Source organism: Microtus oregoni, unplaced genomic scaffold, assembly GCF_018167655.1.
Source record: "Microtus oregoni isolate MIOR12 unplaced genomic scaffold, Mior012 000025F_ref0000491, whole genome shotgun sequence".
Lineage (NCBI taxonomy): Eukaryota > Metazoa > Chordata > Mammalia > Rodentia > Cricetidae > Microtus > Microtus oregoni.
In genome coordinates, this window is record NW_024543084.1 from 25864863 (window position 1) to 25889839 (window position 24977).

At 46.8% G+C, this 24977-nt stretch overlaps 1 protein-coding gene and 1 long non-coding RNA gene across 2 annotated transcripts in view; one reads left to right on the plus strand and one right to left on the minus strand.

Annotated features, from left to right (window-relative positions):
• Positions 1 to 7323: 7323 nt before the first annotated feature.
• LOC121462905 lies at positions 7324 to 9100 on the minus strand. The gene is made up of 3 exons (XR_005976377.1): positions 8557 to 9100; positions 8175 to 8269; positions 7324 to 7587 (listed from the first exon to the last, which is right to left on the minus strand). It is a non-coding gene; the product is annotated as an uncharacterized LOC121462905 (long non-coding RNA).
• Positions 9101 to 9349: 249 nt separating this feature from the next.
• Positions 9350 to 24977, plus strand: part of Med26 (mediator complex subunit 26) — a 40020-nt gene continuing 24392 nt past the window's right edge. The window contains exon 1 of the mRNA XM_041674263.1: positions 9350 to 9722. Coding sequence (XP_041530197.1) covers positions 9651 to 9722 — 72 coding nt within the window. The 5' untranslated portion in view covers positions 9350 to 9650. The remainder of the gene's footprint in view (positions 9723 to 24977) is intronic.

Below are 24977 nucleotides of genomic sequence, written 5' to 3' on the forward strand. Positions count from 1 at the left end.
AGCTCAGCATTTTTCACTATGCTCCTACTGCTTTTTGGAATGGTAATGTGTATTCTGTGCCATTGTATGTAGGAAGTATGTAACTTGTTTTTTGATTTTACAGGGGTTGCATTTAAAAGATTGTCTTGATTCTCAGAAGAGTCTTTGGACTTTTAAGTAGTGTTGTAACTGAGAAAGACCATGAGGATTTTGAAGTTGGACTGAATGCATTTTTTTTTTTCAGCATGATATGGCAATGCATCTATGGGGGCTGTCTTAGTTAGGGTATGTGTTGCTGTGAAGAGACTCCATGATCACAGCAACTTTTATAAAGAAAAACTCTTAATTGGGGCTGGCTTACATTTCAGAGGTTTAGTCCATTGTCATTACAGTGGGAAGCATTGTGGCAAGCAGACAGACATGGTACTGGAGAGGTAGTTTAGAGTTCTACATGTGAATCTGCAGGCAGCAGGAAGAGAAGTGAATTGCTAGGCCTGGTTGGAGCTTCTGAGACCTCACAGCCCACCCCCTAGTAATGTACTTCCTTGAACAAAGCAGGGCTACTCCAGTAGGGCTACATCTCCTAATAGTGCCATTCCCTATGAACCTATCGTGGCCATTTTCTTTTAAACCACCATATTCCACTCCCTGGTTCCCAAAGGCTTGTAGCCATAACCTAATGCAAAATGTGTTTACTCCAACTCCAAAAGTCCCCCCATAGTCTTTAACAGTCTCAACACTGTGAAAGTCCAATCTACTGTAATCCCCTGTAAAATAAAAAAGCAGATCACATCCTTCCAATATATTACAGCACAGGATATATATTACCGTTCCAAAACATGGGGAAGGGAGCAAAGTGAAGAAATACTGGACCAAAGCAAGACCAAAACCAGCTGGGCAAACTCCAAACTCTCCATCTTCATGTCTGATGTCAAAGCACTCTTCAGATCTCCAACTCCCTTCAATTTTGTTGACTGTAACACACTTCTCTCTCTTGGGCTGGTTCTACTCCCTGTTAGCAGCTCTCCTCAGCAGGTATCCCATGGTTCTGGCATGTCCAGCATCTTGGGGTCTCCAAGGCAACCTAGGCTTCACTTTCACAGCTTCATACAATGGCCTCTTTAGGACTCCACCCAGTGACACTCCTGACACAGACCTGGCCTCAGTAATGTTTCTTAGTCATGGAGGGAGACTCTATAACCTCTTTCTTCTATCATTGACACTAAAGCCAGAACTACATGACTAAATCTGGTAAGTTCTGCTGCTTGCTGTGGCTGGAAAGTGGCCTACTTGTTCATTACATCTTCACCAGCTTTCTGTTTTCCATAGTTTCTTTCACTACCTAAGCTTGTCTGTACTGCAACTTCCTCTGTAGGTCTCAAACTAAGAGGTCTACCTGTGTCTGCCTGAGAAATGTGGGGGTTAAAGGCATGTACCACCACACCAAGTCCTAAACTTTTAATTCTGGTTCACAAATTTGAAGCTTAGCTGGATGGGATTTTGCCCTGAGGTCACCACTTCCTTTATTTTATTTAACGTTAGAATTTAATTTGTTTATCTCCTTAAGCACAGGACTTAGCTCCATTCCACTTTCTGGTGCTTTTCTCCTCAAATTGTACATTTCCTAGTTTTCCTTGCACAGCTTGTTCCTTTTCATTATAGATCTTACTAAGAGTAAAGACTAATAACGGCATGACAGAGTCAATACTAGGCTTTTTTTGAGATTTTCTCTGCCAATGCAATTATCTAAAACTCTTCAATTTAACTTCAGGCAGATTTTTTTGGACAGACAGAAAGCAGCCACATTCTTCACCAACAAGAGCAGTTTCTAGGCCACAAACTAGTATTCTTTTCCTCTAAAACATTGAGTTGGTCCCTCACAGTTCAAATCACCCTCAAGCAACAGTCTTCCATGTGCCTATTAGTGTGGCTCATTAAGCCCATCTAAAGCATTCAGCTGCTTTTCTAATCCACAGTCCCTCAAACAGAAGCCTTGCCAGGCCTGTCACAGCAAACCCCACTCCTGGTACCATCTTCTTAGGGTTTCTATTGCTGTGAAGAAACACCATGACCACAGCCAGCAACTCTTACAGGGTTCCTCTGTGTAACAATCCTAGCTGTTCTGGGAACTAGCTCTGTAGACAAAGCTGGCCTTGAACTCCGCCTGCCTCTGCCTCCCAAATGCTGGGATTAAAGGTGTATACCACCACCACCCAGCAGGAAAGCTTTTAATTGGGGCTGGCTTACAGTTCAGAGGTTTAGTCTGTTATTTTCATGGCAGGAAGCATGGTGGGCATGATGGCATGTAGGTAGACATGGTGCTGGTGAGGTAGCTCAGAGTTCTACATCTGCAGGCAGCAGGAGAAAAAGTCAAACACTAGGCCCAGTTTGAGCTTTTGAGAACTAAAAGTCCATCCCATAGGGAAATATTTCCTCCAGAAGGCTACTTCCAGTGAACCTATTGGTCCACCACAGGGGTCAGGAAATAGAATGTGGTGTTTGAATGAGAATGGCCCCCTAGGATCAGATGTTTGAACACTTGGTTCCCAGTTCCTAGTGCTGTCTGGATAGGCTTAGGAGGTGTGGTCTTGGTAGATGTCACTGGGTTGGCATTTCTGTAGCTCAAACTGGATTCCACACTCTGAGGATGCCCTTGAGTTCTGATCCTGTAGTGAGAGCCACCGGCTAGCTTTACCCGAAATAACAACACACAAACCGTATTCATATAAACACTGCTTGGCCCATTTCTATTAATGTGTGTAAGCACCACAAGATGGTGACTTATCTTGCCTAACCCATATTTAGTAATCTGTGTAGCACCAGTCTTACCGGGAAAAATTCAGCATGTCTGACCAGGTGGCTTGCTTCATCGCATCTGCCCTGGAGAGGAGCGGCATCGCGTCTGTCTGAGGCGTCTTACCTCACTGCCTTCTTCCTCCCAGCATTCTGTTCTGTTTACTCCACCCACCTATGTTCTAACCTATCAGGCCAAGCAGTTTCTTATTTAATTATCCAATGAAAGCTATAGATATGACACTCCCACATCATTTCCCCTTTTTCTGTTTAAACAAAAAAAAAGAAGGCTTTAACTTTAACATAGCAAAATTACATATAGCAAAACAGTTATCAAGTTACAATATTTATATCTATTTTATCTTTTACCATAACAAAGGAAAACTATAACTATAACTAACCATTCTTCAACTCCATCAAAGACTCCAGAAGGATACAATATTACCTAAGTAAATGAGAAGTAAGCAACTTACAAAACTCTAGAAATGACAGAGACATCTCGCTTCCTAGACAGTCACCCAAAGTTCCTCTGTACTGTTGGGGCATCCATCTTCAGCCTACAGGCCCATAGTATCCAGCAGACATTTCCATGAAGCAGGAAATTTCAAAGGCAGTCAGTCATTATCTGCCGTGTCCTGCAGAATGTCTCGCAGACACTTTCATGAATCAGGAACCCCGAAAGACCACCTTTAGGAAAGTTCAGCAGTCCTCTCTCTGCGGGTTCTTTGTGTCCAGTTTATGCAATAGTCCAGGCAAGAACAGTTTCTTGCCCAAATGGCTATCAAACTCCATAAGGAGCCTCTTCGATGCCCATCTTCCTCTTGAAGTTGATTGGTGCTGTCAGGAGCAGACATGTCTCATTGTCATAAAAAGCCCTAATTTATTAAAACATTAAATGTCATATTCTGTAGTCTTTGAAAGATATGAAGAATGTCTATCTAAAATATATCTATGCACATCTAGAAAATCTAACTAACATGACTACAAACTTGACTATTACTAATGATTATCCATTAACAACCTATATACATTACATTTTTACATGAACTACACAATCAAAATACCTTAGTCAAGGTCAGAAATACATATACATATAACAAGATTGACCGTAAATTTATATCAATAAAGTCAAATCCATACCAATGCAAATTATTCATAACTATATCATATCCCCCTTTAAATGTAAAAGAACATTTATAAAAAATATTTGGGAATATGGGCACAGTTTTTTCTCTCCAAACTGCTTCGTGCTAAATAGGGGCGCTGTTAATCGGGTCTTTCATGGTATAACGTGTGTGCAAGATTCATCTCAGTCAGCAGTTGAGTGAAGTAATTTTTTGAGGGTGTTCACAGCAACCCTTTCAGGAGGGCATAGTCCATCATACCATATTTGAATAGAAGCAATCCACAGGGTCTCACCCTCTGTGAAAACAAAAGAAGAAACTCCTTTCCAAAGCATCATGTCCTTAGATCCAAATTTTAAAGTCAAGGTATTTTCAAAATATCTATCTTGGATTAGTTCAGCAGCATTTATAAACAAATATCTTTTAGCAGCTGGTGCTCTTTCCTCAGCATTCAAACAATTCAAAGAGAACATAATAGCATACAGTATCAAGCTTCTCTGTGTATTTTCCATCTTTGTGCAGCTTTGTTTTAACCTCTATTTTGTTTATCTTTACTTTTAACTTTTTGCTTTTTGAGACAGGTTCTCTGTATATCTTTGACCTGGAATAACTCTGTAGACCAGGCTGTCCTTGAACTCTCAGAGATCCACTTGCTTATGCTTCCCAAGTGCTGGGATTAAAGGTGTTTGCTACCACACCTTGAACTCAACAGAGATCTGTCTGTCTCTGCCTCCCAGGCATTGGGATTAAAGGTGTGTGCTGACACACCTTGAGGTCACAGAGGTCAATCTACCTCTGCCTCCCAAGTGTTGGGATTAAAGGTGTGTACCACCACACCCAACTACTCTTTCTTTCTCTCTTAACTTTAAGAACTTTAACTTTTAGCCTGCATATATTTTTCAAACACTGTAAATCATTTAGAGATTTTTTTTGTCTTTGAATCTCTCTTTACTGTATATGTCTCTCTTTTTCTGACCACATGAGCCTTTAAATTACTGAGCAATATGGGTAGGATTAAAGCCATGGCTTTGCAGGCTAGATCCAGCCCATTCCTTAGTTTTCCAGCCTCATGGCTGAGGTACTGGCTGTAGCCATGTTTATTGCCACAAGTCTATGGTGTTTCAAGGTCCCTGCCAGCAAGCAAGCTGCAACAGTATGTCCACAGACCACACTCAAGTCCTCTCTCTGTAGCCTCAAACAGTCAGAGTTTGCCCTGGCAGGACGGCCCAGAAAGCCAGCATTTTTAAACAGCGCAGCTTTTTTCCTGCTATGGCTGAAAACTGAAAATCATGTGTTCAGCTTTTCATCAACACCGTTTAAGTGTTTTGTGGCAGGACCTCTTAAAAGAGCTGCAAGGTTTGTAGCTAAAGCTGAGTCAGGAAGCCTCTCTTAGATGAGAGCACTGGCTTGCCTCTAGCAAGCAGAGTAGACCCGAAAAATTGCTGCTACCAAGAAAACATGCTTTACTCTATTCTTTCCCAAGCTTTTTCAAGCTTTCTGTGGATTCAGTTGTCCACCCATTGCGCAGCCATTCTGAAGATGGAGCTGTGGGCTGCGTTCCTGCGCCTGGCTCCCAGCCACTGGTTAGCTTTACCTGAAATAACAACACACAAATTGTATTCATATAAACACTGCTTGGCCCATTTCTATTAATGTGTGTAGCACCACGAGGTGGTAACTTACCTTGCCTAACCCATATATTTAGTAATCTGTGTAGCACCAGTCTTACCGGGAAAGATTCAGCATGTCTGACCAGGTGGCTTGCTTCATCGCGTCTGTCTGAGGCGTCTTACCTCACTGCCTTCTTCCTCCCAGCATTCTGTTCTGTTTACTCCACCCACCTATGTTCTAACCTATCAGGCCAAGCAGTTTCTTATTTAATTATCCAATGAAAGCTATAGATATATGACACTCCCACATCATGATCTTATCTTTACTTCCACGGTGCTGAGTGATAGTTCACTACTTTGCAATGTGGCCCCATTTAGATATTCTGGCATTACATCTGGCTTGCTTCTGACTCCTGCTGCTAGGTACTATCTCCTGTGCACTGTGTGCATATTTTTCTGCTCCAAATCTTCCTTTGCAGAAATTCCTAGGATTTTCTACACATCAGGTCAGCGTGTATATAACACTGAAAGTCTCAGCTGAAGTGCCACCCTTTCAGATATGTCCTAGGTATCCTGTCCCCTCCCTGCTGTTCCAGCTGCACCCTGCTTCAGAATTATGTCTGTGTTCTTTGTAGATATCCTTGGTTTTTGAGAAAGTCTTACCAAGTAGCCTTACTGGGCCTCCCAACTTGCTGTCCTCTTCCTCCCAGTGCTGGAATAGCAGGTGTACGCACCATTCCTACTTACAGCCCTGAGGGCCAGTCAGCTTGGCTAAGCACTTAGTGCCAAACCTAGATACCAATAAGCAAGCTTGTGCATTCTGAATTTGGATATGGCTTACATATCTGTGAACTCCCTTTAGTTAATCAAAACTTTAATGATCTCACTTAAAATTTTTTCCTTTTATGTGAATGGTTTTGCCAACATGTATGCTTGTGCACCACATGCCTGGTGCCCTTATTGTTAAAAGGTGGCTTCAGCTCTCTTGGAACAGGAGTAACAGACTGTTGTGAACCACCATGTTTTTGCTAGGAATAGAATCTGGGTCCTCTTGAAAAACAGAAAGTGCTCTTACCTCTGAGCCATCTTTCCCGCTACACCTCCCCACTGCCCCAACTCCACGAACTTTGGAGACAGTTTCATGTACTCAGAGCCCAAGTGGACCTCAAATTCAACACGTAGCCAAGTTTGCACCTGAATTCCTGATCCTCTTGCACCCACTTTCTGACAAATGGGATTATAGAAATGGACCACCAGGCCCAGCTAGTGTCTGATGTAGGTGGGTCTTGCTTGCTGGCAGGGACCTTGAAACACTGTAGAGTTGTAATAAAAATGGCTACAGCTGGTACATCCCCCTGAGGCTAGAAAGCTAAGGAATGGGCTGGATCCAGCCCTCAAAGTCATGGCTTTAATCCTCTCCATAAAGACTCACGTGGTCACAAAAAGAGAGATATATAGTAAAAGATTCAAAGTCGAAGAAAACCTCTAAATGGTTTACTATGTGTTAAAAAATACATACAGGCTAAAAGTTAAAGTTTTTAAAGTAAAAAGAGAGAGTAGTTAGGTGTGGTAGTACACACCTTTAATCCCAACACTTGGGAGGCAGAGGTAGATTGACCTCTAAGACTTCAAGGGGTAGAGGTAGATTGACCTCTGTGACTTCTAGGTGTGTCAGCACACACCTTTAATCCCAATGCCTGGGAGGCAGAGACTGCAGGATCTCTAAGAGTTCAAGGACAGTCTGGTCTACAGAGTTATTCCAGGACAAAGATATACAGAGAGCCTGTCTCAAAATATAAATGTAAAAATAAACGAAATAGAGGTTAAAATAAAGCTGCACAAAGATGGAAAATATATTGTTTCTAACTTGATCTATGCAAAACCAACTGCCTGTTCATCTATACAATTTGTTCTGACAAAGCCACACTATACCACTGAATAAACGATTAAGACTGCAGGTTTGCAGGGCATGGTGGTCATTTTAATCCCAGCTTTTGGGAGGTAGATGCAGTTGGCTCTTTGGGTTCCAGACCAGCCAGAATTGCATAGTAAGATGCAGGCCACTGGGCTGCAGTGAGTTCCTGTATTTAAGGAAGAGAGAAAAAAAAAAACACTATTAATAAAAGACAGCAGGTTGGTATGTCTGTAATCCTGCACTTGGGAGGCACTGGCAGGAACAAACATTTGAGACCAGATCAGGCTTCACAAAAACCCTGTCTCTAAACAGCAAAGCCAGGATTGGATGGCGGAGGAATCTTTATTTTGCTTATCTTTTAATATAAAATCTACCTACCTTCACTGGGCGATGGTGGCACACGCCTTTAATCCCAGCACTCGGGAGGCAGAGGCAGGCGGATCTCTGTGAGTTCGAGACCAGCCTGGTCTACAGAGCTAGTTCCAGGACAGGCTCCAAAGCCACAGAGAAACCCTGTCTCGAAAAACCAAAAAAAAAAAAAAAAAAAAAAAAAAAAAAATCTACCTTCAAAATGGGCTGCTTTCCAACTAGCACCATGAGCTCCAAACACGAGGCAGGAAGAATGTTTGTGAGAAGTGTGTGTTCACTCTACTAGTGCAATGCAGTCCTCTGCCAGGTGCAGAATCAAGCAACCAGCCATGATAAAGCTTTTATTTTTTTTTTATGGGGGGAGGGAAGGACACAGAGTCTTACCATGTAGACCAGGCTGGCCTCGAACTCCAGAGATCCTCCTGCTTCCGTGTATTGGGATTAAATGTCTGGTTCCCTCCACCCCCATCGGATACTCCCTAAAAGTACAACAAATTCAAAATTAACAGGTGTCTCCAAGCTCTCAGAATTACATGCGGTTTCCATTACCTGTTTCCCTTCCATTTCCAGTCTAGATCTTTAAGATAACGACACAAAACGGGAGTTATTTCTCCCGAGGCCACTGAAATACAGTGCGCTAAACTCGGAGCCCGCCCTCCCACTCCAACGTCTGCAGGAGAGCTCCGCGCCACCAAGGGACAGGAGACCCTGAGCCCTAACACTTGACATCCTCCGTTTCTTGGTTTGACCCAAAACTCCAGGTGACCTTGGTGCTTCCTTTCCTCCTGGGTTAGGAGTTTCTGTTTTCCGGAACCAGAGCAGCAAAGCGAATGCGAAGGGAAAGACGCAGGCTGCAGCTCCGCCAGCTCGGGCCTGGCCGCCCCTCAGGCCGGCGACGTGAGCGGCGCTTCTTCCTGTGTTCGCGCCCGGTACGGATGCAGAGCCGAGGTGCCTGCGTCGCTGAGACCCTGGAGGCTCTCGCGCTCTGCGGAGGCGGCGGCTCTCAGACTTGCCCTTAGGTCCCCTCGGCGCGCGGGTCACATGGGGACACGCACTGCCCTGCAGACCCGCGCCTCGGGCTTCTGCAGCGGCGGCGGCTGCGCAGAGTTCCGCTGAGGTTCACGTAGCGCAGGTCTCAGTGCAACCGCTGCCCTCCTTAGCGTCCCAATGGCCGTTCCATCTTCTCGTTTCTGAGAGCAGAAGGCCTTCGTTCCACGCCGCCGCCCCGACGCAGGACAGAGGACAAGTCCGAGTTCCCGGAGCCGGCCGGGGCGCTTCCGACAGGAAGCCCCGCCCTCCGGGCCGGAGTGGGCGTGGTCTCCAGACAGCGTCTGTTGCCCCGCCCAACTGCCTCCCAACGGCTCTCTGGGTCCGGCTGTGCCGAGGGGCGGCAAGACCTGATAACTGCGCATGCCTGCACATGCGCAGAATCAATGGGAGTGGCTCTCGAGCCGGCCCCTTCCAAATCCAGCGTCTCCGCCCGCCCCCATCTCCCAACCTCCTCAGCGTGGCGCCGACGCTGCGTGCGGCGCGAGTTACCCAGAGTGCTCAGCGCTGGGGCAGCTCACTGGAGTTTGGTTCTCGAGGCGGCGGTGTTGGCGGCGGCTGCTCCTCCGTCGGCTCCTCCTCCTCCTCCTTGCTCGGCGGTGGCGGTGGCGGCGGCGGTGGTCCGGGGCCTGAGCTCCGGTCCCCTCCGCTTCCCTCCGTCTTCCGCCATCTCCCCTAGCGCCCCGACCTCCTCCGGCGCCGCGGGGAACATGCGGCTCCGTTCCCGGAGGCCGGCGAGTGACTGACCCGCGTCCCCCCGCCTCAGCCTGCCCGCCCGCCGGCCCGGCCGCTCCCCCCCGCTTGGCTCAGGCAATGACAGCGGCTCCGGCGTCTCCGCAGCAGATGAGGGACCGGCTGCTGCAGGCCATCGACTCCCAGAGCAACGTAAGTAACTGCCTCGATATCGGGGACCGAGGCCGCATGTGCCGGGACCCTCCCCCTTCGACGCACCCCCGACCAGGGGGGCCTCTCCCGGCGGCGTCCTGTCCGCCACAGTCGTTGCCATCTCGGCCTTTCGTTCTCCTGGGTCCGGGGGCCGCAGGCAAGGCGGGCAGCCCGGCGGCTCAGGGTACCTGAGGCCGAGGCTTCACGCGGCCTGGACTGAGGGATCGCTCGGGGTTGAGATCAGATGGCTGGTTCTCGGTTGTCTCAGCCTGACCGCCCTTGGTGCTCCCCACCGTGCCCCTCTGCCTCTCGACCCCGGGACTCGGGACCCCTCGGGAGGGTCTCCTTGCGGGGGTGGGGGGTATGGTGGGAAGCAACTAGTGTCCCTTCAATGGCTCGGAGAGCCCGCGTCTCCCGAGTCTCGGCCTTTCTTCCTCTTCAGTCTTCTGGCTGAAATCGCCTTCTTGGGCTCAGAGAGAACCTCAGGCCCTCCTTATCCCCAGCCTTGCAGCTTGGGATCCCTGGAGAGTCTCCTCTCTCTTTTTGACTACCTGGCTATAACCTCGGTTAAACTCTTCCTGGGGTCACAACTTAGGAAAGACGACCCTGAAGAAGGTGGGATCCTTTCTGTTACTTTTTTGACCTAAATGCACCATTGTATGTCTGACCAGTTTTGGTACTGAATTACTGTCCATCACAGTTGATTGTTCTCTCTCCCCTACCTTCCGGTTCTTTTTTCGTCTCTCTTGCCTCACCTGAGCAACGCAGCCTGATGCTTTGGTCTCATGGCTTTCGAGAGTTAGCTGTAAGGGGTCACTTTATGTCTCATCTCCCTCTGCTAAGGGTCCTATGATCAGAGGGGCAGCCTTTTCTTCCTGTATGAGCATCTCATCTGTCCTTGTGTTTTTTCCAAAGGTTTGTTGGCAATGTTGGGAGGGGGAGTCCTTGTTACAGGCAGGGGCAGGGCCATGGAAAGATGCACAGGCATCCAGGTATGAAATGCTTGATGGGAGACCAGGAAGTGGCTTTTGAGATCACTTTTTAATATGCTCGAGATGGAAGAAAAAAAGATCATCTTGGGCTTGGCCAGGTAACTGCAGATTGAGCAAGGAGGTTCTACCTATGCTTGACTTGTTACTCTTAGCAATGTGCTGTATTCTGATGTGTTGAGAAGAATTCACAGTGATTTGTGCAGTCTTGGTAGAAATGGAGGTGTCCTGATCTCTGTAAGAATCTGCTTGACAGATCCAAAGTAATTCTCGGCTTTCTGATCTTCAGACCCCATTAGGATCACCTTGATACTGATTTAGCAAATATTTTAGACATCTTTGGAGGTGGAGTAGGGGCAGGCTAGATAAACTCTTCTAAAAAGTCTTTTCTTATGGTTTTTTTTTGGGGGGGGGGGTCTAGTGACCGATGTTACTGCAATTACATGATTAGGATATTAAAAGATAAAACAAGTGATATGAAAACGTAGCTTCAGTGACTTTTGCATCTTTTATGAAGCCACAATGTTAACAGTGTAATTTTTTTCTTTCTTTCTTTCTTTTTTTTTTTTTTTTTTTTTTTTTTGGTTTTTTGAGAGAGGGTTTCTCTGTGGTTTTGGAGCCTGTCCTGGAACTAGCTCTTGTAGACCAGGCTGGTCTCGAACTCCCAGAGATCCGCCTGCCTCTGCCTCCCAAGTGCTGGGATTAAAGGCGTGCGCCACCACCGCCTGGCTGTACAGTGTAATTTTTTGTTTGTTTGTTTGTTTTGAGACAAGATGTCTCTGTGTAGCCCTAGCGTCCTGAAACTCACTTCGTAGATCAGGCTGTCTCGAACTCAGAAATCTGCCTGCCCCTGCCTCCCAAGTGCTGGGATTAAAGGTTTGCACCATCACCATCCAGCTTCCACAGTGTAATTTTTAAGTCCTGTGTATTCACTCCTTTGCTGAGAAATTATCAGGGATCTGACTGCTGCCTGGGAGAGTGCTGGGATCAGCAAGTGCTTTGACACGCCATCGTGATGCTGTAGATCACATGGGACAGGGACCTTGGGGGTCCAAATGCTAGCTAAGGCTCTGACTAAAAGGGTTCTTCTGGAGGTGTAAGAAAGAAGATAGCTGAGCGGTGGTGGTTCACGCCTTAATCTCAGCACTTGGGAGGCGGAGGCAGGTGAATCTCTGTGAGTTCGAGGCCAGCCTGGTCTACAAGAGCTAGTTTCAGAACAGGCTCCAAAGTTACAAGAAACCTTGTCTCGAAAAACCAAAAAGGGGGAGGGGGGCAAATTTTAGTTTGTTTCTTTCTTTTTTTTTTTTTTGGTGGGGTAGTGGGGAGCAGGGGTTAAGACAGAATCTCTGGAATTCACTATGTATGTAGACCAGGCTGGCTTCACAGAGGATCTGCTTGCCTCTGCCCTGGGATTAAAGGCATGTGCCACAGTGCCTGGCCCCCAAACTTAGCTTCTTGAATCTTTTCTTACTATACTCATTGGGTTGTGGGTAAGGTTCTTGGAGTGGAGTATATATCTCAAAGGACTGTAGTGATAAGTGACCTCATTGTAGTAGCTGGAGTTGAGGACTTGTCTCTGAGTGTCAAGGGAAGTTTTTCCCTAAATGCAGTATGTCAGTGACCGTCCATGAACACTGCTAGGTGTATGTGACAGGTGCTGGCTTTGCAGGACCTCTTTGTAGAACTCAGCCTGGAGGACAGTCCTTGATTTCTTCCTGAGGCATTGAAGGGTACCCAAGCATTTGCGCTTTCTCCAGATTGCTCAGGGCCCAGGTAAGAGCTGTGTGCTGGAACAGGGCTCTCTTCTTTGCTGTGCTCTGTTCAGTTATGAATTCTACCACTTGGTAATTGACACATATTTAAGTTGTTCATGGAAAAAATACAAAAATGGGGACAGAGTTGAAGAGTTAACACTAAAATTAACCCTCTTCAGAGAGAAGTGACAGAGATTGGTGTCATGTAACGCTTACCTTTCTGAGCATGCAATTATGGTTAACAAATTTAGCTGTTGCTGGAAAGTCAGTGCCAGGCAGCTGACCTACTGTCCACAGCCTCTGAAGTTGGGAATGACATCTGTCTGCCCAGCTCCTTGATCCAGGAGGCGTCCAGAGGAAAGCCATCTTTGCTCTGTGTTCGAGCCCCAAAGCAGCAAGCATTATCCTTTCTGCCAGGCCTGTATTTCAGAAAGTTCCTCTCTCCTTTCCAAAAAACCCCTAACAGACTTCCAGAACTATGAGAGCTTCAGTCACCTCAGTGTGTGTGAGCTCAGGGTGTTGATAGTCTCTAAAGTATGTTGCAGGTCTGCTTGTGTCTTTTGTTGAAAGTAAAGGTCAGTGGTATGACTTAATCTTTCACAGAAATCATAGTGAGTCCCCCTTTGGCCAGTGACAGGGTTCTTAGTCCTAATGGTGCCCTCCCTGTTTAAGGAAATCCTGGGCTGTGTCTTCCTGAGATGTTGGCTCCTTGTGGTTGTTCCATGTCTTGCCTCCTTTTCTAGAAAAGAGTCCTGACTCCTTTCTCCATGCTGGTTCAACTCTTGAACCTGTGACTCAAAAGCTGCCTTGAAGCCCCTGTTTTTTTCAAGAAGCCCTGGGACTGCTCCGTGTCCTCAAGGCCAGCTGGGGAAAGGCCTATCTGGAGCCTAGATGACAGAGAAAATCACAGGTGACTTGAGATGTGTCTGTGGGGAATGTGGGTGTGACCTTGTGGAGGGATAGTACAGCTTCCTGGAAAAGTAGTGGTCTAGGATGGGGCTTGTCAAAGCAGGTTTGTGACCCTGGGTCACAGTGGGAGGCCAGAGAAGGCTTGTAAAGGAGGACTTGATCCAACTACTGCTACTGCCAGACTCTGGAATAGGAGATCCCAGGAGCTGCTTTCTTCTTCTCACTCCAGAAGAAGCAGTCACCATGGCTGTCATTTGGAGCCACTTGCCTCTGCTGACCTGTAAATTCCTTGCTGCAAAGTAACTAGTGGGCAGTCCTGGAAGAGCTCCTTCCAGGCCTCGGTTCAGATCTGGGAGGGCTGCTGTGGTCTAAACGAGTTGTTCTGCAAGGCCTTCTCCTGTGTGCTTGCTTCAGGAATTGATGCAAGGTGGATTGTGTGATCTTTTCTAGCTGTTGAAGGACATAATGGACACCCTTAGTTAGTTTGTATGGCACCTGGCTGTTCTTCTCAACAGCCCCATAAAGGGAGGTGGGATGAAGCCACTACTTGCCTTTCTGATAGCCTAGTGCTAGTGGTGTTTGCTGTGGACAGGAGAGGACAAGATGCTTTTGTTTCTTACCAACTTCATGTAAGGTGACTGGACCAGAGTTATGGACTTACCCAGGGTTAAGTGACAACGCTTTTGACACTGAATAGTATTGTGTGTGGTTGAGAAATGGAGACATGACCTTGGTCAAGGCATAAAGGCAGGGGTGAGCTGGTGTGAAGAGCAGAGAGGCAGTTTGCTTTCATGCTGGTCTTGCTGCTACCCTGGCTCAGAGCATCCTTTGCAGTTAGCTCCTGTCATGTTGGGGTGTTAGCCTGGTGGAAGGGTGTCCTGAGCCTATGCTATGCATTTCCTGAGTAGGGAAGGCTGGACTGCTAGTCCTATGTGATTGGAGCTGGGTGATAGCATCGCAGGGGCTATTTCCAGTGCCAGTAGGCATGGAACTTTACCTTGTCTGTGCGCCAGCTTTGCTTTCTACTGCAAAGTGACAACTCTTAATACTAACTTAAAATGCCAGTGATCCTGCTGGAAAAAGGATGCAGGAACTGAGTGTGTCAGTCTGCTTGTTCCTGTGCAGTGGTATTCCTCTTGTTCTCTGCTGTAACTAGGATTCCGGAGAAGATCAGTGTGGCAGTTCTAACTTTGGGAAACAAGGTAGCAAATCTCACTTTGGAATCAGATTTTGTTTGACTTTTTTTTTCTCTGCAGAAGGTAGACTTTGTCTTCGGAGAGTATTTTAGGTGGTCCTCAAAGTTGGAGGTCCTACACTAACCTGGAAGGAAGGGACTTTTGTCCTGGACAAAGTATTATATTGTATTGTCCCTTGACTTAGGATATTGCTATGTGTGCCGGACAGATATCTCAAGGTGCCAGGATCAGGGTTGGGTAAAGGGGCATCTGCTCCAGCAGCCCTCAGCACCACTAGATACCAAACTGGCCCCAGCCTGACTGCTGGGAGACTGTCTGCTTCTCATAACAGACTCCTTCTGTAGCTAGGGCTGGTCCTTTTCATTTCCTGGGAGTGAGCTGTCCTGAGGCTGCCTGACCCTATAGCTGGTTGTGAGAATAGGCAGCTGAGTTTGGGGTTCAGCAGGTAATAAGCAGGCAATGTGTTTTCTGGGTGGCCTTACTATGTCTACACTCCTTTCATTCTCAGGACACATGTGTTCTCTAATGTAGGGTCCTATGAAATAGGATGCCTTTCCTAGTGAGGTGACAAGCTGCACTGTGTCTAAGTGTACTCCCAGTCTCAGGTCTGGGAGGCCATACAGTTACATCTTCAACACCAAAGGGGCTTGTGGTTTATAGAGAATTGTGGTAAATCTGAAAAGGTGCCTGAGGAGTTGACTGTTTCTCTCTAGTGCTTAATAGTGCTTTGGGTAGTAAGCAGACTTGAGTGCACTCAGTTCCCTGCCTTTGGGGACCTGGAGCCTGGCAAGGAGGCCAAAATGGTGTTCTGTGCGTGACTGTCTGAGGTGTGGTGTTTGACCTTAGGGCTGCCACTCTTGAGCCCAAATGGAACACTTTGCCTGTATCTTATTTGCAAGTAGGATTCTGTCTCTGTCTCTCTCTCTCTCTCTCTCTCTCTCTCTCTCTCTCTCTCTCTCTCTGATGGGGGAGAATTGCAAGTTAAGGCACATCTATGAAGGTCAGAGGACAAGTTTGTGGAGTCAGTTTTCCCCTTCTGTGTTTATGTGGATTCCAGAGGAGTGCACTCTGGTTGCTAGGCTTGTGCACACTGTCTCTATTTGCTGGGCCATCTTGCCAAAGGTAGAATTCTTTTTTTAAAAATTTGTGTGTACGTGCCACATATGTGCAGGTGCCTGGGGAGCCAGAAGAGGGCATCAAGTCCCTTGGAGTAGCTGTGAGTTTCTTGATATGGGTGCAGATCCTCTTTGGGTCCTCTCTTAACTGCTGAGCCATCTCGCCAGCCTATTTATTTATTTATTTAGAGTCAGGGTCCCTCTGCCTCCTGAGTGCTGGGATTAAAGTCATGCACCAACACTATCCAGCTAGACCTTTTTTTTTTTTTGTTTGGTAGAGTTAAAAAAAAAAGATTGACTTAATTTATGTGGGTGAATGTTTGCCTGCATATATGTACCATAAATGTGCTTTTGGAGGATTGTGAGTTACCATGTGGGTGCTGGGAACTGAACCCAGGTTCTGTGTGTAAGGGCCGCAAGAGCTCTTAACCTTTGAACCATCTCTCTAGCCCAACATATAATTCTTTTTGATTTTGTTTTCTAACACAGGGCTTCTCTGTGTAGTTTTGGCTGTCCTGGAACTCACTCTGTAGACCAGGCTGGCCTCAAACTTAGAGATCGACCTGCCTCTGTCTCCTAAGCACTACCACTGGCCCAAGGTAGAATTCTTGAGAGTATGAAATGGCTCTGTGAGATGCACTGTCATCTGGAAGTTCAGAATTAAATGTTTTATAGCAGGTACAGGTGGTTAGCTCTACATTTGTCTCTAGTGTGAGGGGAACAGACTTGGAAGGAGTAGTCTGGTTGGACAAACTGAGCAGTTTGTCCCGTGGACTCCAAGATGGAGCTGTGTACATTTCAAGCTATCTAAGAGAACTCCTGGAGGGCTTGGACATGGGATGAGGCTAAAATTTCATTTTCTTTTTTTAGTTGTCATCTTGCTCTTCTGCCTTCGGCTAGCCTGTAACTCTTGACTCAGCCTTCCAGGCAACTGGTACTATGTGAGTGTAGACCAAGGGCAGAAGACAGGAATCCTGGGAGAAAACCCTGCTGCCCTTAAGGCTGTTGTCTTGGATTGTCAGCTAGTTAAAAAATCCAGGGTCAACAGGACCCTTGGGCTGTGTGGTGGCCCTCTACTTCTGTGGTTCTCTATGGATTGTTGTAGGGAGAGTCTCTTCAGGTGAGGTGAGGTGAGGTAATGTGCCCTCTGGGGATGCAGGCATGCCAGGCAGCTGGGTTACTGCTCCTGAGCCCAAGAGCTTCATCACCCAAGGGCCATCGGAACAGAGTTCTACTGGCCTTGGTGGCGCAGGCCTTAATCCCAGCACTTGGGAGGCAGAGGCAGGAGGATCTCTTGAGTTCCAGACCAGCCTTTGTCTATACGGTGAATTCCAGGCCAGCCAGGGCTATACACAAACCTTGTCTCAAAATAAATAAATTAACATTTAAAAAGGTTTTTCCTGAGCTCAGAGATAGGCATGGTGTCTTCTGTTAGCAGCAGCAGCAGTTGTAACAGCCAGTGTCACTAGATGAATACACTGGCTTCCAGGCATTTGTTTGCTATTTTATCCTGGAAGTAGGCACTTGTCTTCAACTAAGGGGCCAGGAGAGACTAAGCAAACTGGGTCTCTAACTAGTGCTGGGTGTCCCTGAAGCATGGGCTCAGTCCTAAGAGCCAGGATCTAGCTCAGAGGCTCCACTATAGTGGTTTGAAGTGTTTTGCTTGTATACATATTTATTCACTCCCTGGTTCCTGCAACTTTACCTCTTTTACTTAAGAAAAAAAAACTTTTAAAATGAAAATTGATATATATTTATGTGTCTGAGTGATGTGTATGCGACATTGGTGCAGGTGCCTAAGGAGGCCAGAAGAGGGCATCCTATCCCCTGGAGCTGGAGCTACCAGAAGTGTGAGCTGTGCTGGAGCCTACTTGGGTCGTAGGAATTGCAGGCTGTCTCTCCAGCATATCCCTTTCACTTACTTTTAAACTCTGGGCTCCTTTCCTGCAAGAACTCATTTTCATTTCAGCTTTCCAATCTCCTGTCCTCTCTTGGTGTGCTTTGTGTACCTGTTTTGTTGTTGTTTTTAAAATTCTCAAGTTTGGGTGTGGCTCTGAAGTGACATTTTCAGCTGGGAATCATCTTAGATGAGAAAGCTGGTCTCCCCTGTATTTGACACCTGGGAATCAATTTTTGTACGTACTCTGGTGGGGAGCTCCATTTATCCCCATAGCTCCCTCTTTTTTGGAAATCATTCTTTTTGAAATCCACATTTCTTCCTGTGTAACATTCATTATTTAAAACCCTACCAAGCTCACAGCACATGTTTTCATTGTTGTTGTATTTTTACTTATTCATTTAGAGGTAAAGTCTCCCTGTGTAGCTCTTGATGTCCTGGAACTCACTATGTAGACCAGTCTGGCTTCTGCATCCATAGTGCTGGGACCAAAGGCATGCACCACTATGACAGGTCACTGTGTGTGTGTGTGTGTGTGTGTGTGTGTGTGTGTGAGTGTGTGTGTGTGTGAGAGAGAGAGAGTGGGGGGAACCAGATTTTTTGGAGCTGGAGTTACGGGTAGTTTTGAGTCATGTAACATGGGTGCTGAACCACTGGAAGATCAAGTGTTCCTAATCACTGAGCCATCTTTTCCCACTTTCCCCTAGTTGTTGTGTTTTGGCTAGGTTTGAATGCCTGAGCTCAAGGGATGGATCTTCCTCAGCCTTAGAAGTGCTTGTAACTAGAGGCCTGCCCCACACCGACCTTTGATTAAGGGGTCTTGTTTTCTACCTTTTTTATGGGGTTAGAAGCTCCTCCTAGTGCCTGCTGGGTTGTCTGGGAAAGGGTCTGGTTTGGAACTGTGTTCTCAGCTCTTAAGTGAGCAGGTGAATATCAGGTGATACCATCTTTCAGTGCTTCAGAGCACATGTGTGGAGATCTTGTGAGGCAGCTATCTGCTCTGGGAACTGAGGCTTGGTGGCCACATGGCTAGGAATCAGGCTGACGTTGGAGCTTGGTCCTTGTGCTGGTTGCTTGCGCTGTTACCTGTGAGAGGCCAGTGGGCACTCAGAATGCCTTTCTGCCTCCTGTTCATGTCCCAGTTTTGTTTTGTTTTGTTTTGTTTGTTTGTTTGTTTTTTGATTACTTTGAGACAGGTCTTGCTGTAGCCTTGGCTGGTCAGAAACTTGCTGTGTAGACCACACTGATCTCGAACTCATAGAGATTCCCTGTCTCCTGAGTACTAGAATTAAAGGCATGTGCCACCATGCCTAGCTTCAGGTTCCAGTCTTTAGGCCAGGCCACAGTTACCTCCTGCTAAACTGAGAGGAGACTCAGACAGACTGAGTGCCCATTACTTAAAATGCTTGGGCATAGAAGAGACTTGGAGTCTTTGTTTTTACCATGTTCCTATAGACTTCCCTTCAGTGTCACTACTGAATAATGTCACTACTGAGGGAAGAAAGGAGGGAGGTCTAACTGCTGCAGAGACCCCTGGCCCTCTGCCTTTATGCCACGTGATTTGTTGGTGGTTGACTGGCTTGTATTGACTCTGGTCAGGAGCTCTGTGGTGTACACATCAGTGGTTCATGATTTGCTGAGAGGACTGTGGATAGTGATGGTGACTCCACTGTCCTCTTTTCTGTGGTCAGCTCCTGCACTCTGAGTAGCCATGTGCTCAGTTTTGTGTGAGGGACAAGGTGGTAGCCACTTGAACCTGAGCTGGGTGGACCCAATAATTGTGGTGCATGTGACAACAAAGCAAGCCATTGAGGGACTGTGTATGTATATCAGTAAGACATAGCCTCTTGGAAAGGCCTAGAGTTTGTCTCCTGGATTACTTATTGTGCCTCACTTCCTTCATTAAATCTTGGCCTGGCTCAGGTCAGGTGGCCACATCTTCCTTGGGATGAACTCTAGTTATCATGGTAATGGTAGACTGTCTTATTTTGTTTTGCTTACTTGCTTTCTCTTTTCTTTTTCAAGACAATGTTTTCTGTGTAGCCCTGGCTGTCCTGGAACTTACTCTGTAGACCAGACTGGCCTCGAATTCAGACATCCACCTGCCTCTACCTCCTGAATCCTGGGATTAAAAGGTGTGCTCCACCACAGCTGGCATTTTCTTTTCAATTAAAAGTTTTTTTTTAAGTGCTTACTTTTTTTAAATATTTATTTATTTATTATGTATACAATATTCCGTCTGTGTGTATGCCTGAAGGCCAAAAGAGGGCACCAGACCCCATTACAGATGGCTGTGAGCCACCATGTGGTTGCTGGGAATTGAACTCAGGACCTTTGGAAGAACAGGAAATGCTCTTAACCTCTGAGCCATCTCTCCAGCCCCCAATTAAAAGTTTTTATTGGGAATACAGGGGCCAGGTATACCGGGGCACTCATGTGAAGATCAGAGGACAACTTTGTGGAATTAGTTCTCTTATCTTTATGTAGGTTTGGGGGGGCGGGGCAAACTCAGGTTGTCAGACTTTCATGGGGCAGGCAGCAAGCACTTCTACTGGCTAAGCCACCTTCTCTAGCCTGTCTGTTTTCAGGGCTAGCCATCCTGGAATCCACTTAGGGTGAATGCTGCCTGGCATTACCTGTGTGTCTATTGTGGGACCTTCTGTTAGATGGGAAGGAAGCCTTTGGCTCACTAGTTTTCATCATTTCCTCCAGCATTCACTTAGTTGGCTGGTGACTGGACACCCATTCTTACATCCTTGGCTAACTTTGCAGTGCAGAACTCTCATCACCATCAATTAGCTGGGTCCATGGCTGGGTCTGGAGAGCTATCTCTCTGGAGGGCCAGTGAGTCCAATTGAGATGGAAAGTCCAGAGTAAGTTGAGGGTGATTTGCAAGAAGAGGGGCCTAAGTGCTGCCTGTTAGCGTTTTACTGCAAGCTCTGAATTTGTCTGTGATCATCCCCAGGTGCCAAGTAAGCTGTTAGCTTGTCCTGGTGAAGGTATGGTGGTTTGCCACTTTGGCCCTCACTGTAGTTGAGCGTCCCTTGGTGCTGCAAATCATCTCTCCTTGTGCTTGAGGAACTGCAAAGTCCACACAAGGACCCCAGGCCAGAGCCCACAGCCTGTGTGGATTGAGGAGCCCCAGGCTTGGGAGCAGGAGGTCTGGTTTGGTCTGATTGCCCTGTCTGTTTCCTCCTCTCTCCCACCCCCCTGGTTAATCTGGGGAACTGGAAACTGGTACCTGTGCTTCTGGACTGCTGCTTCCCTTAGGTTGACCGGACGACAGGCCCAAGGGATGCTTCTTGTGTGGCCACTGCTTTTTCTTGCTCTGTATGCTCTGGGCAGCATGAGACCTGGTGACTCTCTGCTCTTGCTAGGTGCTGGCAGCCTGGGGCTAGCTGGTACCAAGGAGGTTTGTGAATGGGTGCTGCTGTCACAGGAACTGAAGTAGCTGAGTTCCCACTCTTGACAACTGGTGGCCACCTAGGAAGGACCTGGAACTGACTTCCCAGGAATGGGATGTTGAGTCCCCAGTCCAGGCTGCCATGCTCTCACTCTGCTGGGCCACTTTTTCTCTCCTCCCGAAGCTGAGTCATCACTGTAGTTTGGGGTTAAAGTTGAGGTGGGAGAAGGGGAGGGAACTTCATTTTATGTTGTTCTCAGTGTAATCATTTATGTGGGGAGGGGTCCTCAAGCATGGGCAGGCTTCCTCCATGTGGTGGCAAGAACAGCAGCTCCTTCTGGACCAGCCCAGGCAATTGTGTGGAATCACTGTCTTATCTCTAATTTGGGGAGCTTCTTCAGGAGCATCTGCCCAGATATGGGAAGGGGGGTGCTGTAAGAAAGTGCTAATGCCTACAGGAAGTTTCTAGAAGAATCAGGGTCTACTGTGCAGTTAGAAACACAGTAGGTTCCCCAAAAGAGTCATGAAGATATAGACTGCAGGACCAACAGGTTGGCCACCCTGGTCTGGTCTGGGATTAGAGAGACCACACCTTGTGGTGCATTTGGCTGGTTATGCATGTATGGGGTGCTGCTGTGGAAGGTGCTCACATTGCACTAGTCCTTCCAGGAACTAGGGACATGACCTGGCTCCCGTTGCATATGGTTTCTATCCCACCAGATAGGGAGTATAAAGTGGCATTGTTTGATTTGTAGAATGAAACATCCATGGGCAGCAGAGTACCCCAGAATTCCTTCCTGGGTTGCTGCATTGTCTTTGTGCCCATCATGATGCAGCCTCATAGTGAGCCCTGGCCCTCGCCTTCTTACTATGTTGATGTTCCCTTTCTGTGTGTATCCCCTTCTGGGACCCACTGTCCTTTACCCATCATTTTGACTATACCAGCACCACATGACACACTTACCTGGTTTCAGAGCTCTCTCCTTGTGCTGTTGGGCCTCATCTGTCCAGCACCCTTCCAGCAGCCCAGTCGCAATCAAGTAGGTACATCTTCATCTCTGCTCTGAGTGTGCTGAGCTGTGTTCTTTGGTGCTGTGATCTACCATTCTAGGTCACCTGAAATGATCCTGGGATCCCCTATTTCAGGAGATTAAATTTTGGGGCTTCTAGTCATATGACCCTGTATCTCTTCTTGGTTAGTGTCAGAGCCAGTTGCTACAAACCAAGATTGGGTTGTTTACCTGTTGGAACCCACTGCTGACTACCAAGGATCCTCAGTTCCTCGGACAGCATATGTTGAAGACAGTTTGTCTCACTTGTAACCTGGCCTCACTGTTTGCCTTCCACCTTGGAAAAGCATAGGTTCACAGCCTTTTCTTCTCAGGAGGATGTAGACACCACTGGCTCTGGAGGCTGTTGAGACTGGAATACAATAACCAGCTCCACTGCCATCCAGTCCCACACCTCGGTCTGGTCAGTCATAGGGCTCTATCTTCCTGGCCAGTGATTAGATCAGGGAAGCACTATGACCCAGTGGAGCCTGTGGAAGTTGTAGCACTCTGTTGGTGGGGTTGGCATTGATGTAGGTGGGAGAGGTGGGAGATGCTTGCTGCTGGATCAGGCCTTCTGAGTGAGCTGACTGTTCCCCCTTGGAGCTGTCCCTCAAACAATGAGAGTCAGGACAGAATTTTGTGAGTGCTTTGACTCCTAGGCTCAAACTCAGGCCTCGGCTGGTGGATCAGCTCCTGAGCACAGTAGTGCCTAAGATGAGGGGAATGGATTAGGTTTTTTTTTTTTTTTTTTTTTTTTTGGCGGGGGGAGATTAAGGTTTCATAAGGCCTAGGTGTAGCATGAACTTGGCAGTGTGGGGACGAGGGTGAGGATTTGGCAGGTCCTTTGGAGAACCTTGGTTCCTCCTGTGGTACATCTGACCTGTGTGTGTCACCCACTCTCACTGAGTGACGAGGTTGTGCATGCTGTTGGGCAGGATCTGATGTGCTGAGCCCTTTGGACCTACATGAGTGCGTATGCTCTTGGTCATCTCAGTTGCTTTCTGCTAACCTTGGAGTGAGTATCTTAATGTTTCCAAGCTTGAGTGCCTATTGTGATATGGGGCTAGTGTCATCCTATGGGGTCTGAGGTGGGATGGTGGTGTCACTATTTAGTCATCCTGCTTGTGAGGGATGTACTGTTTTCCTGCTCCACAAGGAAGGAGTTAGGGTTATGGTTCCATGGGTAGTGGTGGCAGCAAATGCCTTTAATCCCAGCACTTAGAAGGCAGATGCAGACATGTCTCCGAGTTCAAGGCAGCCTGGTCTACAAAGCAAGTTCCAGGACAGTCAGGTCTACACAGAGAAACCTGGGAGGTGGGGCACTTCCATAAGATAGGGATGTAGGCATGCATTTAAAGCATTTTCTTAATCAGTGATTGTTGACGGGGGAGGGCCCAGCCTATTATGAACCTAGGTTCTATAAGAAAGCAAACTAATCAAGCCAGTAAGCAGCACTCCTCCATGGACTTTATATCAGCTTCTGCCTCCAAGTTCTTGTCCTGTGTGAGTTCCTGTCCTGACTTCCTTTAGTGATGGACTACAATGGAAGTGTAAAACAAGTAAACCCTTTTCTTCTTCTACTTGCTTTTGGTCATTGTGTTTCATCACAGCAATAAAAACCCTGACTAGGACATGGTCTCTCTGTGGTTCTGACTGTCCTGAAACTTACTCTATAGAGCAGGCTGGGCTCAAACTCACAGAGACCTCCTGAGTGCTGGGATTAAAGGTGTGTGCCACCACCCCTGACTAATTTTTTTTTAAAGAAGATTATGTCCATAAAGAGTAATTTTTTGTGTGTTAAGAATATAACTCAAATGAGAATAAGATTTAGAAACTTCTTCTTGGTCAGTGTTGGAAACTTTGCTAGAGCTAGGTATGGTAGTGCACACCTTAATCTCAGAGGTAGAAAGAATCTGAGTTCCAGGCAAGCCTGGGCTACATAGTGAGATACTTACTGTCTCAAAAACAAAACATTACAGGCGTTGGCAGATCTAGACCTAGATCCTTTTTTCGTTTGTGTGAATGTAAAATACAGTCGTACAAATGGATTTTAATTTCATTCAGACTTATTTCAAGTATTTCGAAACAATCACTCATTCATGCAATGTGGTGTCAGTGTAACAGTGGTGAGTTCTTCAGAGAAACTCACTGGACAAAGTGTGTCAGGCCTATGCCTGGTCATCTCCTGTTGGTTCCAGAACCTTGGGTACCAGGTACACAGATACTAAAGTTTATTATATAAAATGCCTAGTCTGTACACAACTACAAATACTCACATATAATTGATTTACTTATGTATGTATTTTGGGGTTTTGAAACAGGCTGGCCTTGAACTCCTGACACTCCTGCCTTAACCTCTTAAGTGCTTTGGTGACTGGTATGCAGCACTGTGGCCAGCTGCATATGTTCTGAATCATCTCAGTGGTTTGTACCCAGTAAAGGCAGAACAATATGTGTGTGGTTGCTATACTGTATTGTAGAGGAAATGGCTGGCAAGGTGTACACCTGACGACCTGACTTCTCCCTAGACACAAACAGTGCAGAAGAGAACTGATATCTGCAAGTTGTCCTCCTCTGACTGTCACACATGCATACATAGTATGCACACATACACATGCAAACATACACATGCACATGAAAGAAAAAAACAAACTCAGCTTCATTCACAGTTTCAGGGCTTTGGAAGACTTCAGACTCATAAGTACAGCCCTGTTACGTGTGTCTGTGTTTCCACCAGTGGCTGGCTTCAGAGTCCTAAGTGAGGTTAGGAAGAGCTGCCTGCTCCCCACCATTTGCTCCAAATGTATGCATGAGGACCTACAGAAACCAAGATGCGATAAATTATGGGATAAATAAAACCCACAGGAAATAGTGTTGAGAGTTTTATTTTCTTCAATTTAATTCTTGATACTGATTCCCAAGGTTCTTGAGCAGTTCTGG